This window comes from Ambystoma mexicanum, chromosome 5q, assembly GCF_040938575.1.
Source record: "Ambystoma mexicanum isolate Mex_15411 chromosome 5q, UKY_AmexF1_1, whole genome shotgun sequence".
Lineage (NCBI taxonomy): Eukaryota > Metazoa > Chordata > Amphibia > Caudata > Ambystomatidae > Ambystoma > Ambystoma mexicanum.
This window is the reverse complement of record NC_090933.1, coordinates 402443598-402457125: the sequence shown is the minus strand read 5'-3', so window position 1 is coordinate 402457125 and position 13528 is coordinate 402443598. Positions and strand designations below refer to the sequence as shown.

Genomic DNA, 13528 nt, shown 5'->3' with positions numbered 1-13528 from the left:
AGAGACTTCTTCTGAGCCGATGCCATCGTAGCTCTCGATATCCAAAACGCACGTGCACAAACACGAAGAACACAAGGTGATCCAACAGTTTGGAGAAGATTGAAATCTGAAGGGAAGCCTTGTGGGCGGGGCTATTTACACCAGATGTCCTATTGGTGGGGTCTAAAGCGCCCAAAAAGGACGTTGATAGGACACTAAAGTGTCAAGGTTTTCCATAGGAAAAGGCAAGGTTAAAGTGACCGAGGTTCCCAGCCTGACGACAGGGAATATTCACAGCATGTGAATCCATTAAAGATCCAATGCTGGAGAATGAATACAACAATATAATAAGAGAACATAAAATTTGCGTTGCTTTTCATTTGGGAATTTGCATTACATTTTGCAGATTGACTACCTACAAAAGCTCATCTAGTTATTTGTTTCACAGAAATACCATAATTGGCAATTTGGAAACCTTCTCATAGTATGTCAGGGAAGCCTACCATGTATGCTGGGTCTTACATTACTGGGTTTTATACGATTATGATTGGAACGCGCTTAATACCTAGAGGTTTCTAAGCTCGGACCCGGGGATCGAATCTGTCTTGCTCCGTTGTCTTGCTTCCAAGGTGAGCGTTTTGCCCCCGAGCTATCCTCCCAAGACAATTATGTAGTGCAATTGACCTTCTCATTACCTCTCATTTTAAAATAGCTCTCTGCAATACTGGATCTGGTGCACCCACAGCACACCCATTAATAAATGATAATTCAGTTAAAAAAAAGTGGACTCGTGGGGAACTGCCTTCATGCTCAGGGACTTCAAGCCGGGCCAGTGACCTTCAACCTGAAACTTAAGATTTATAAAAATATAATGTTCAGGGTACAAAATGTGCACTCACCGCTAGCCACTAGCTTGTGAGAATAGACTTGGTGAATAAGAAAAGATGTGCTGTATGTATGTGTAAAAGTGAGGTGGATAGTGACTTTTTATGACCGGCTAGAAGCTTGCAAATTGAAATTGTCACACCTGCAAAAATGTAGCAATTTCTAGCACTCTGCTTGGGTTCGTTTATTTTAAGTTGTATGTGTGCCTCCACCCCGTATTACATTTTTCATACTATCTTTACATTATGGTACTGTAGCTGTCCTAACGTGGTTCTTTTTGAGTTAGTCGTAGATTAATTTGTGATGTATGGGTGTGTGGTGTAATTTGCAATACGGCCCAGTCAGGACATCATAAAGCAAGTGCTCTAACAGGCCTTTAAGTACTTCGAGGCCCAGCCTGATAAACCATGCCAATTAATGATCACCTCTGGTGCCGCCGTTGTAACCCTTTTCAGTGTACTGCTTTCATGCAAGAGAACTGCCCAAATAGATGCAATCCACTTGACCTTCTCCTAGGAACTGCACCGAGAACATCAAACCTTGCAGACACCAACAATTACTTCATCTTGTAATACTGTGGGATGTGTGTTGGGTGTGTGCAGTGGACTCAAATAGCGGAGAGGAGACACCAGTGAAACGAAATTAATAAATCGCTCAAAATTCCAGTACTTAAATTTACAGGTTTTACCACCAGATTTGGTTGCATCATACTGGAGATGTGTACCTTAATTAACTGCTTACCTAATCTAGAACAGTCATAAAAACCCATTACAATTGGATTTCCCGATGTGTAATGAGCACAGAAAACGTTTAGAGAACACTAGTGGCTGAGAGGTACATTAAGCAGGGGATCAGAGCGTTCCCCTCCTATATATATATATATATATATATATATATATACACACACATATACATATACACACACACACACATATACACACACAACTTTGATGCATCTCCTCATTGAGTAACTTACTAACCAAAGCCAACACATGCGTAAACCACACACTCCTCAACATTAACGTAATAAAATGTAATAAGCATTCATAAATGTGCCCGTTACCACTGCAGTGGTCTACAAACGCCCACGCTTTAATTCATGCCTATTTGGGCTAATACCGAGCAGTCTGTGCTTATGGCCTGCGGGAAGGACAGAAGGCAAATTAGGAGGAGTTCTATGCAATGGGGCAGTTATTCCGAGAGTCAAGTAATTTGATTACCAGGGCATTCGATTTTCTAGTGTGGTTATCAGCCCAGCTCTTATGTCCAAACCAAAAAGGGTGCTTTCACATTTTTTGCCCATGTGCCAAGGGTGCCCACTTTACCTCATTTTTAAAGTCTATGGGGCACAGACGAAAGCGCAAAGCAACTATGGTGCCTCACTATGGGGCACAGTTTCCACAAAAGCCCTACAGATGCAGGAAAATCTTTTCATAAAAAGACTTTTGGGGTGTGGGGAGGGTGGGTGGTGGGTTCTTCCTTTCTCCGTACCAAATTATGCTGTTCACACTGAATTGGAAATCTTTTATTTGGAAAAGGAGTGGGCCATGGCCCCATACTTCACTGGCTACGTATTTGGTGTAATGGTAAAGCTGGATTAATCCAGTTTATTATGAAATCTTTATTGGGGAGGAGTAATTGGTCCAGGATTATCTGGTTGCACTATGTATGGGAAAAGGTCTCTTGCTTGAATGCACATGCACTTTTTTCATGTTATTGTCTGATCTGGAGAAAACCTTTTACAGGACCTCTTTCAGCAATTTGGTTAAAGAACAGAGTCAGTCGCACGAACTACAGGTAGAAACCGGCTACATCTGTCAGTCAGATGGAATCGCTACAACTTTAGCTTAACCGCAGTACAAAAAAACATCTGACTGGTGGTTAATCGGAGGGGCTCGATTTAACAGTTTAAAGGCTACGTGTAAAAACTGCTGGTTGGAAAGAGTTTCCAGACAATAAAAGTTACTGTTTGTGTGGGTATGTGTTGAAGGATGTTCTTCTGCACTTTGTAATCTTTTGTCCAGCATATGATCGAATCAGACAGGCATTGATGATTCCTGTGCTTAAGCATTATAATTTTAGACAGTGCCGCCCTGCTTTGGGATTATTATAGCAACCTGAATTTCCATACGCAACTTGGGCATTGCTAATGTTTTAAAGGAGGAGTAGGTTTGTCAGGAGGGATTTCTTAAAACAGCAAAATGTTCTAATTTGTTGAGAACCTTTAACCATTGCTTGAATTATGACAATTATTAATGGCTGCTAATGAAGGTTATTTTCCATTTTTTGTATTTGTATTTCCTATGTTATTTGTATCATGTCCATTTTTTTTTTTGAAGGATTTGATTTTTATCCCAAAAAAAAAAACAAATACAATAAAAAATCAAAACAGATAACATATGCAAGCAGACATAACAGTGTGATCAAACAACTACACCAGGTGTCATACTGTTTAAGGTTACCTTTAGGAGGTTGTCAAAACAATGCTTGGTCTGAAGAAAAAGTAATCCCAAGAAGAACAAATGAATGTCAGCACAAAACGTTACCTTTCACTTCCAGGTGTTGTGATTCTGTAAAATCGGTGTCTCAGATGATGCTTGTCTCCATGGTAACAGACTGTGCATAAATCATAATTTGTACATTCAGCACATTTCCATCGGATTCCAATAATGGGCTGTTGACGACAAGTATCGCACATTGTGCCATCGTGCTTGATGCCTGGCGAAAGAAAAGTAAGCACAAATATGACATGGGCTTGGTAACCACTTCAATGCTAAATAAAGACCGTTTTTACTATGTTTTGCCCTTACTGTTATGTAGCTTATGGGGTACACCGTACAATGACCTAGTGTCACCTGAGTGCACTGGAAGAATGGTAAACCAGCAATATATGTATGGATAGCTTGCCAAAGATGTACGTCTTGTAGGCAAGTGCCTCTACCATGTTTGTGCAGACTATCTTGGCAATTGAGTCGCAGGAACATAGACGCAGAACACAGGGCTGATTGCCCGAGAACAAACACCCACAGGACCTGGTACCTCGCAAATTAACTGCTGCTTCAGAACCAGAAATTATACTATTAGAAACCAACTAGAAACCTTAATTCTTGTTGCCAAAAGAAAACCTAAAACATGAAGATGTGGCCCAAGTACCAATAAATACGAACTAAAGGACAACAGTTAGGCCTCTGCACCTACCAAATGTTGGTGTTTATCTCTTCTGCAGAGGCAGAAGCTGAAGGCAAACAGAGGTCCGGCTGTAGAATTGACAAGTTAGGGTCAAGCAGATGTTTGGTTGAGTTTTGCAAGGTGCAAATAACCACGATACAAAAATGACCCAGTACATCAGCATAGTGGATAAAATGTCTGGACCACATAGATTTGACAAGAAATGTTATTGGATCAGTGGCCGATAGTCCTCTGAAGCAGCGGTGACAATATAGCATCTGACAAGATATTCTTCATGCACTGCAGCTACTGAAAATGTAATACCCCTCAACCTCCAATATTTAGATAAACATTTACACACAGCCTGAATAAGTCCCAGCAGGGAAAACAAAGTACCGTTCGCTGGTGGAATTATATACAGGAGTTGGTTGACAACCAATCCCTTGTCACCACGAAACAAGCACTCTCGTAGAAGGGAATAACAGGCGGTGCCCCTAGGAACACCTCTCAGGATGATGGGACTCTCCCACAAAACGGCAGTCTTACTGGCTGTGTACTTGTTTGGAGATGGCAGGAGGGCACCCTTCGCGTGTCAAGCCTTTTCACAGGTCATGCAGAAAACATTGCCAGAACAAGACTGGTTTGAATGGATGCCCACTTGGAAAGTTTGCCTGTGATGCAGCCCCCATCCTCCAATGATTTGGAGGCCATCACAATGGAACATGAAAGCAACCCTGCGTTTGGGACATGACGCCCTTTCTTTTGCCTCAACTATCTAAATTACATTCCAGAATAACTTGGATCAGAAGACGACCCTGCTCTATAGATTGAATGAGAGGCAAGCCCTGCTGTAACCTGCAACCTTCTATGACCCTCCTGAGGGGCAAAGCTCTGTTCAGGACCTCCATGCATAGAAACCAAGGCGAGACAAAGACTGTGCTCCATCCCCCTTAGACTGAGCAGGAGCAGCTTGGTCACACACTAGCCTCAAACCTTTGCCTCTCCGAAATATGTGCTAGACCTAGGCACCAGATTGATCCCCCCTCCCCCACCTACAAAGCTGGCATCTCTGGTCAGAAACAACTAAACCCGAGAGTACAAGGACCCTGAGCATTTGACAATCCTTCTAAAGGACCCACAAAGGATCTGCGTGTGGAGTACCAAAACACTTCACATTTCATCTGGAGGGGTAAGAGTGGTTCCCTTTGAAAAAGTATCCACCCCCTTTTAACCATGTAGTATGTAGATCATCTCATATTAGACCAATCTGAACCTAATGGGTCTCTCCCACAGTCTCCTGCAAGAGCACAGTACTGTGTCTGAGAAGTGCAGCATAGCCCTGGAGCACCCCATCACCAATCACCAAACATAAGACATAAGTCAGTCCAGTGGGGTGTTGTCTATGGCTATACCAGACTGAGTCCACAGTTCGCCATAGAAGTTAAGAGGTAAGAAATGCTAACAATCAAAGGCCTTCCTTTTCATTTGCCCTTTACTGCATATTCAGAATTTGCTTACAAACAGTATTTGAGATTTACTGGCCTGTGACATTGCTGTAATGAAATGGTTACCTTGTATTCTCATATGCCTCACTCCCCTTCTCAGAGCTTAGCCGTGACCAATTAACTACAGCTACCAATAGGTAAGGGAACCTAGCCCCGCCAATCAGAAGCCTATTCCAACCACCAGACAATGTCTGGAGAAAACCGACAACTGTGGACAGATGAACAGGAATGGAGGCAGAAGTGTACACATTAAGGAACATCGTACCCAGCAGCACATTTTAAGCTATTTACATTGGCACCAGGACTAGGTCCTCCCAACTCGTTCAGAACTGTAAAGTGCTTTGATCTACAAACCGGTGTCAAAGGTCTATTGAGACAGTTGCCAGAGTTTGATGACAGTGAAAGGTTAAAAATAAAAAAATAAAAATCATAATGGCTTAAACGACCCTGAAATTACAAACATTGTCTACAATTTCATGGAAAGTGTTTCAAATTGAACTATTATTTTTTTCCTTTAAGGAGCAGGGCAGCACGTACATGTAGATTTGCAATATGCTCAAATCCTCAACCAATGCAATTGTGCAGCATGTTCGGGTCTTTATACTGTAAAGGTATACAATACTACACTTTTGGAAACACAAACGCTCCAAGCATGAGCCACCTGAATTAATGGGCACTCCATTAAAAAAGAAAAATACAAATTATAGTACATCATTCGCACAGTGGAACACAGCAACAGACTTCAAATACGTTACACATCCCAGAAAGTGTTCCCCCAAAATGGCAACAGCAATACAGCAACAGTAGCCCCTAATATGAGTGAACCACATGTATACCCGCTGGTAGAGATAATGCTTACCTCAGTTTATAATTGAATTAAGACTCCCTGTACTAACCTAGTATGGGTAATCTTTACTATGTCAAGAACCGAGGAGAGCATTAGGATTGTTCGAAGCTTATCTTCCCCTTACGTTGTTACTTTGAACTAATAAATCTCTATGGATCTAAACCAAGTCGCATGATCTTCTCCAAAGTTGCTCCGTTCATGAAAGCCTTGGACTCCACCCCTTGCTGAGTGTACCCTGAAAGCAGATTTAAAACCCGCCAGCTGCATGACATCCTGTACTCACCTTGCTAGAGTCTGGGTCGTAACTGGCATGTATTGGTTTCCTCAATGCAATCGGTAGCTTAGATACTCCCATACAGTTTATGAAATTGTGTACATGCATTGTACTCCTTCAAACATCAGCCCATGCTAATCTTGGGCTAATCCGCAAAGTAGGGGTGCCAAATTAATCTTAAACTTGACTTAATGTGCATAATTATATTTAAACTATCAGGTAGTTAACACCCTCTTGTTAGAATGACAGGCCACACATCCTGGGCACGGCCTTCCGAAACTCAAGTCAAATGTAAAAAAACTGAAAATCAAGTTTAATCCCAAAGGAATGTGTGCCACACCTCTGGTGGGTTCGACATTTAATCAATTTGACCAATCCGCAGATTGCATCCATGTCCAAACGGCTTCCATTACACTGCTTCATGACCAGCCGAGATCGCAGATCAGTACACTCATACTGTGAAAAACGCCTTGCCTTCTACAACCAGGGCCGCCAGGAAGTTGAGCACTTCTGCTACAGGTGCAGAAATAGGATGCAGCTCCCGCTCCAGTCACCAGGACTTGCATCGGCTGCAAGCACCCTTTTAACGCTTTCATAACGAGTATGCCCAGGAGTCAGAGTCTAGCAGCTACTTCTGAACGGCGTGGCATTCTTCAATGTTTCCAGAAACTTTGCATGCTAGAAGACAGAGTATCCTTCTCGATGACGGGATGACTCACCAGCCAACATAGATTCTGCAACAGTTTTGGAATCTGAAGGAACACTGGCAGGAAATCCGTGTAAGGTTATGGAACTAATAGAAACATGCTAACTTGGTCCACAAAAGGGACTAACCGATGCGCCTTTCCCCCCCCTTATCTTCACCAATACTGTGGGAATCATCTTGAACAGGGCAAAGGCTGCAATCTTGCAGGAAGGCATGGGTTTCCGAACTTCCATACTGGACTTTCAATGGAAGAAATGCGATAGTTGATTGCTCAATCTGGAAGCATGAAGGGTCACCTGCAAGGGACCCCACCTCAGGTTGATCTCTCCAAACACTTCTGTACACTGCTCCCAGTCACTGTGGTCTCATAGGTACCGCAAGTTCCAATCAGCAACTGTGTTTAAGAGGCCCAGAAGTTGTTCTGCTGCGACTAATATCCTTCTGTACAGGCACAAGATTCAGAAATCATTTGCGAGATCCACTAGCGTTGTTTGCTTCATGCCTCCAAGGCGATTCATGTACTATACCACCGACCCATTGTCCATCCTTAGACGTATGCAGCAATCTACTTTGTCCTTGTGTAATGATCGTAACACAAATAACCCTGCTAACAGTTCTAAACAATTTATGAGCCGGTTGATCTTGTCCACAGACCACTTTCTTCCTGTAGAAACTGTCACCCCACCCAGCACCGGAGTTTGTCCTGCTGGTGACCATCACTGTGTCGGGACAATTGCAGAAAATTGGACGCCCGTTCCATGATTTCATGTTTTGGAGCCACCAGTTGAGCTCTCTAATGCTCCCCTGGTCTAGTCCAAAGCGTAGCAATATGACCGACCTGCTCAGAGAATTCTCCCTTTCAACCTCTGAAGCGGTAGTGAAGGGGGCCTAGAAATATTGCTTGCTAAAATTCCCACCATTTTCACTAATTCCCTAAGGAACGCTTGCCCTCGTCACAGGACTATACAATTCTTTCTTGATGCCCATGGCCATCTGCTTTGGAAAATGTAGCATCCTCAACTCTATGTCGATCTTGAACTCCATCCTCTTCCTTGGGGTCAGATTCGATTTCTGACAGTTCACAAGAAAATTGGAGAAACTTCATGGTCAGCCACATCTGTTTGAGAAGCTGCCCACCTGTCCTGGACCACACAAATCATATTGTCCAAACACATTCGCAATTGTACCCAATGTTCTCAGAACAGAGCACTGTTACCAAGGGTTTCATAATCTTGGCAAAGCACTATAGTGCTGACGATATTTCGAATGATAGACATGCAAATTCTCATATCCTGTATTGCCAACAGAAATTGTCATCGTCTGTGCAAAACACTCATGGGTATTTTAAGAAATGCATTTTCAGACCCACTCTGAAAAGCAGGTACATTTTCCTCTGGATGTTGAAGGAGATGAAAACCTTTCATTTTGAAGTGTCTGTACCTCACCCAACCATTCGGCAAGCCTTTTTCCTTTCTGGGCACTAGGAATACAATGCTCAACAAGCAGTTTCACAAGCGTTGTGCCAGCGCCATCACTTTTCTCTTCACTAGCCAAATGAGCCCTGCATTAAACGCAAGCGTGTTTGCGTCATTTACTCGGATGGGTTCTGGTTCCCTTCTCTGCACCAGGTCTGCCCAGAAATATTGAAAACAAAAACGGCTGTGTCTAAGATCCAATAGTCTGGAAATCATACTCTCCAATTCTCTAAAGACAGCTTTGTCCCCCCCCATCCGCACTGGATGATAGGATACTGTACGATCTTTCACCTGTGGCGCTGGTAATGCTGCAAGTTTTCCCGGTCCAGCAACATCCTCCGCTACCTACCTTCCCCTTCCACATGTGGTGAAGAACAAATCCGGATGATTATCTTCTGTAGTCAATTCGTCCCTTCTCCCCAGAGGGGAGCCACCCCCTGTAAGGCTAAGGGGGTGAGCCCACTGCGCAAGACCCTCCCTGGGGGTCTGGGCTAGTGGGACCTCACTGGGAGTGACTCCCCTTTCGGGGACAAGGACTCCCAGTCCAGAAAACAATGTCTGCCAACATGGGATTTGAGAAAAACAGTTTTTACCCCCGTTTGGACTCCACCAACCAGTGACATTTCTTCCATCTCTTTGGCTTCAGGAAATGCTGGATTTCGTCTGAACACCACAGTCAAAGAAGAACACACCTTTTTGTTCATGATGACGTACATAAACCCAGGAGTAACTGTGAATGGGGAAGAAACGCCTATGCAGAGAGGAGAGTGAATCCTACACAGAGGCGAGCCTCTGTAGAGACGGTCTGGAGGGGCAGAGCCACGCTGGACCACAGAGCCTGCAGTAGCATGGAGAGGGAGCACAAAGCTAAGGCTGGCGTCCTATCTGACCGAAAGGTCAAGGTCAGGGGGAAGAGGAAGAAATGGAGAAGCACTAGTTTCCACTGGTGGCATGACCATAGGGCAGCGAGAGTGGGCCTGGGGCCCGGTAACTGACACCAAGACCAAATCGCCAGAGAGAACACGGATCCCCGAGCTCTACGCCCGAAGGACATTAGCTGCAGAGGCAAGCGACAACAGCAAAGCGAACCCTCCTACAGAGAGACTACCACACAGAGGTACAAACACCATCAAGGCTTTAAATCAAGGCTAGGAAGCAGACAAGGTTATGGGAACCTGGGAAACCAGAGCGGGCAAGCGCCCCATGTGAATCAGATTGAAATGGCAGTTAGTGCACCCGCACCAGGGTAGCGTAAGGGGCACATGCTGAGGGAAGTGGAGTGGCACAAAATTGGATTGGGCAGGGCACCAAAGGCCTGTGTGTGCCTGGAGGACTCGGAGGGCTACCCCTCGTTTGTGCACCCCTGCAGCATCTCATGAAACATCCACCAGGCATGCAGCCTGTAATCTCACAAACTTGGGCATTCAGAACCTTGTGCACCCCTCAAGAATACATGCGAGTCATGGTTAAACATTGTTATAACTCTTCTTTGTTTCCACACTAACCTAAACAACTATTGAACCAAGGTATGCCTTCTCCAATCTGCCTCCCTTGCCTTACTTAATCCTTCCTCTCACTGCATTTCCGTGTCTCCTGTGCAAATTCGAATCCTAGTGTGTATTTAGCTTTTTGCCATCCTTGCACCCTTTTTGCATTGCATTCTCCAGTGCAAATTCAAATCCTGGTGTATTTTTTCCATCTCTGTACCCTTTTTGCATTGCATCCATCGTTCTCGTTAGTGCAAAATCCAATCCTGGTGTGTTTTTAGCTTTTTGCCATCTCTGCACCCTTTTTGCATTGCATTCTGTGTCTCCGGTGCAAATTTGAATCCTGGTGTATTTTTATCCATCTCTGCACCCTTTTTGCATTGCTTCCTGGGTCTCCTGTGCAAAGTCCAATCCTGGTGCGTTTTTAGCTTTTTGCCATCTCTGCAACTTTCTTGCATTGCATTCTGTGTCTCCTGTGCAAATTCGAATCCTAGTGTGTATTTAGCCTTTTGCCATCTCTGCACCCTTTTTGCATTGCATTCTGCGTTTCCTGTGCAAATTCGAACCCTGGTGTGTTTTTTTAAATACATTTTTTTTTTAACATCTGTGCACGTTTTCTTGCTTCCCTTAGCTACTAAACCGCCTGGTGAGTCTATGCTCGTACTGTGCAGCCCCATCATCTTCCTCCTAACCTCTGCCGCTCTATGGCACTCACCATCTCCCCTATCTTTTATAACTGCTATACTATCACCTATCCTCCCTCTCACACAAAGCCTGGAAGAAAAAAAAGTTTTAAAAAGACATCTTGGCCATTAACCCTGGCCTACCTATTGGAGACACCTATGTCAGCACAACTTCCAGACAGATTTTCATCGATATCCTCTTTACCGTCTCTTCTCCAGATCCATGAACTCCTCATTTTCGCTCTACTCTCCCTCTCCTCTCATCAACACCCATTAATGGTGGCACTAGATGGGAAGTACTCTTGCCAGGCTCATCATCCAGGTGTATCATTAATGTCTATCACAATGGCACTATCTTGGTTCAGGGTCCTCAACCTGACCTCTTTGACCAGCGCTTGCCGTCCCCAGTCAACCTTCTTCCCTCAACTGCTACTCCTTCCACTCCCTCTGTCCCCCTCCTCCGACTGGTGTACCACACCTCTGTACCCCTCCTCGGAAAGCCTTCAAAAAGGGAGTGACCCCTTGCATCTAGCCACACGTAATGCACACTCTGCCATCAAACACTTTGCCGACATCGGTCTCCTCCGAGACTTGGTTCAATGCTTTTGAATCACATCTCCCTGATGGCTATAAGATCATCTCTATGCTGCCCCCTAACCGGGCTGGTGGTGCGGTTGCACTGATCTTCCCTGTGTGGGTCCCTTCTTCCCTCAAACCCACCCAGCCTTAACTCTTCCTTCAAGAGCCTGGTCTGCAAACTGGTCATCTCTCCCACTACCTCCCTGCCCATTGCCACTCTCTACTGGCCTCCTGGCTCTACCACCCTGTTCCTCTCGGAATAAGCCTATTTCTCCTCCGCTCTCCTCTCTTCCACCTCCAACCTCCTTTTCCTGGGTGACCAACAATTACGGCTTCCCCTCTCTTCCATGACATCTAGACCTCGCTCTCCATCTCTCTCCCCTTTGGTCCTACCCACTCGGCTAGGCACACTCTCGATGCCATCATCCACACTGATCTCCTGCTCTCCCACCATCTCACTACCCCACTCTCCTGATCAGACCATTCCCTCCTTTCCACTCACTTGGGCCCTCTCGGCAGTCTGACTGCACCTCTCCCAGCCCTGCCAACCTCATTCACGAACATCCGTCCGATGAAACAAGTGTCAGCTGCTGCCTTCTCATCTATCTTCATCACCCCTCTCCCACCACTGCAGACTACCTCCGACTCTGCTCTCAACAACCTTGATCTTGCCATCACTAACACTCTTGACATTCTTGCCCCAGTCATGAGGATCCGCCTGAAACAAGCCTCCAAGCGTAACACCTGGTACAACTTCAAACTTGCAGCCCTGAAATGGAAGTGGGAGGCTGTGGGAGAATGGATGCATTCCAACTGGCTTAAACTGAACAGTGATAAGACCAGGGTTATGGTGCGAGGCGTCCCTGCAGCGGCCTCCCTCTGGACGCCTGCCTTGTGGCCATCTTCTTTGGGCCCCTTTCCTCAGCCAGTTCCCATGGTTAAGGATCTGGGGGTTAAACATACTTAATCACTGTCCCTGGAGGCACAGGTTGCCTGTGGGCATCAGTAGGCCACTTCCAGCTCAGTCTCCTGCGATGGGTCATGCTCTACATTTCAGAGCTCCTACGTGCCTCTGTTATCACTGCTTTGGTCACGTCCCTGTTGGACTATTGTATCTCTTTACTTAGGCCAGCCTGCTTATGTACTCCATTGTTTGCAAGTTCTTCAGAACTCTGCTGCATAGCTGGCAACTTACATGCCACACGGCTGTCACATTTCCCTGGTTCTCCGTAAACTCCATTGGCTGCCGGTGGCCAAACATGTTCAGTTCCAGGCCCTTTGCCTGGTCAACCAGTTTATTTATGGCCAGGGGGCGGAATATATTATGGCTACATTTCTGCCTTATATTCCGAGTCCTGCCTTGCGGTCAGCTAATGCCTGCTTGCCAACTGTCCCTCCGGTGATGTATAGTTGCATTGGCGGATGTTCTTTTTCTGTGGCTGCTGCAGTTCTCTGGAACTCAGTTCCTTTGTCCCTTCGTACTATCTCTGTACATTTAACGTTTCACAAAGCTCTGAAAATGTTTCTCTTTTAGGCTCCATCTCTCGTTGATCTGTGAGGAGCACCAAGATGCCTTCAGGTGAACGTTGCGCTTAATAAATAAAATCCAATCCAAGTGCAGAGCTGCAGAACAGAGGTGGCAGACCTCACTCACCCTGTGACAAACTGGCCTGTCGCCTGCTCCAAAGGCCATACAGACTCAATTTGCACCAAGAAAAGAGCCCACATCCAGGCTCGGGTATCTGGTGCATCCAACAACACGGCGGAACCCTTTAAAATCGGCAAGGAACTTGCCAACCCTTCCGCAGTCTCCACCTCCTCTCTTCCCTCCCAGGCCCTCAGCAATGCACTGGCCTCACACTACAATGCAAAAGCTCAAACCATCCTGAGCACCCTAGCTTCTCTTTCCCCCTCCCCTTGACTCACCCTTCTGCCACCCA

The 13528-nt window shown here is 45.4% G+C and overlaps 1 protein-coding gene across 2 annotated transcripts in view; it reads right to left on the bottom strand.

Moving 5' to 3' along the window:
- Positions 1-13528, bottom strand: part of MIB1 (MIB E3 ubiquitin protein ligase 1) — an 863979-nt gene that overhangs the window by 814482 nt on the left and 35969 nt on the right. For both annotated transcript variants that reach the window (XM_069620891.1, XM_069620890.1), the window contains exon 2: positions 3411-3582. In XM_069620891.1, the coding sequence (XP_069476992.1) occupies positions 3411-3582 (172 nt within the window). The remainder of the gene's footprint in view (positions 1-3410; positions 3583-13528) is intronic.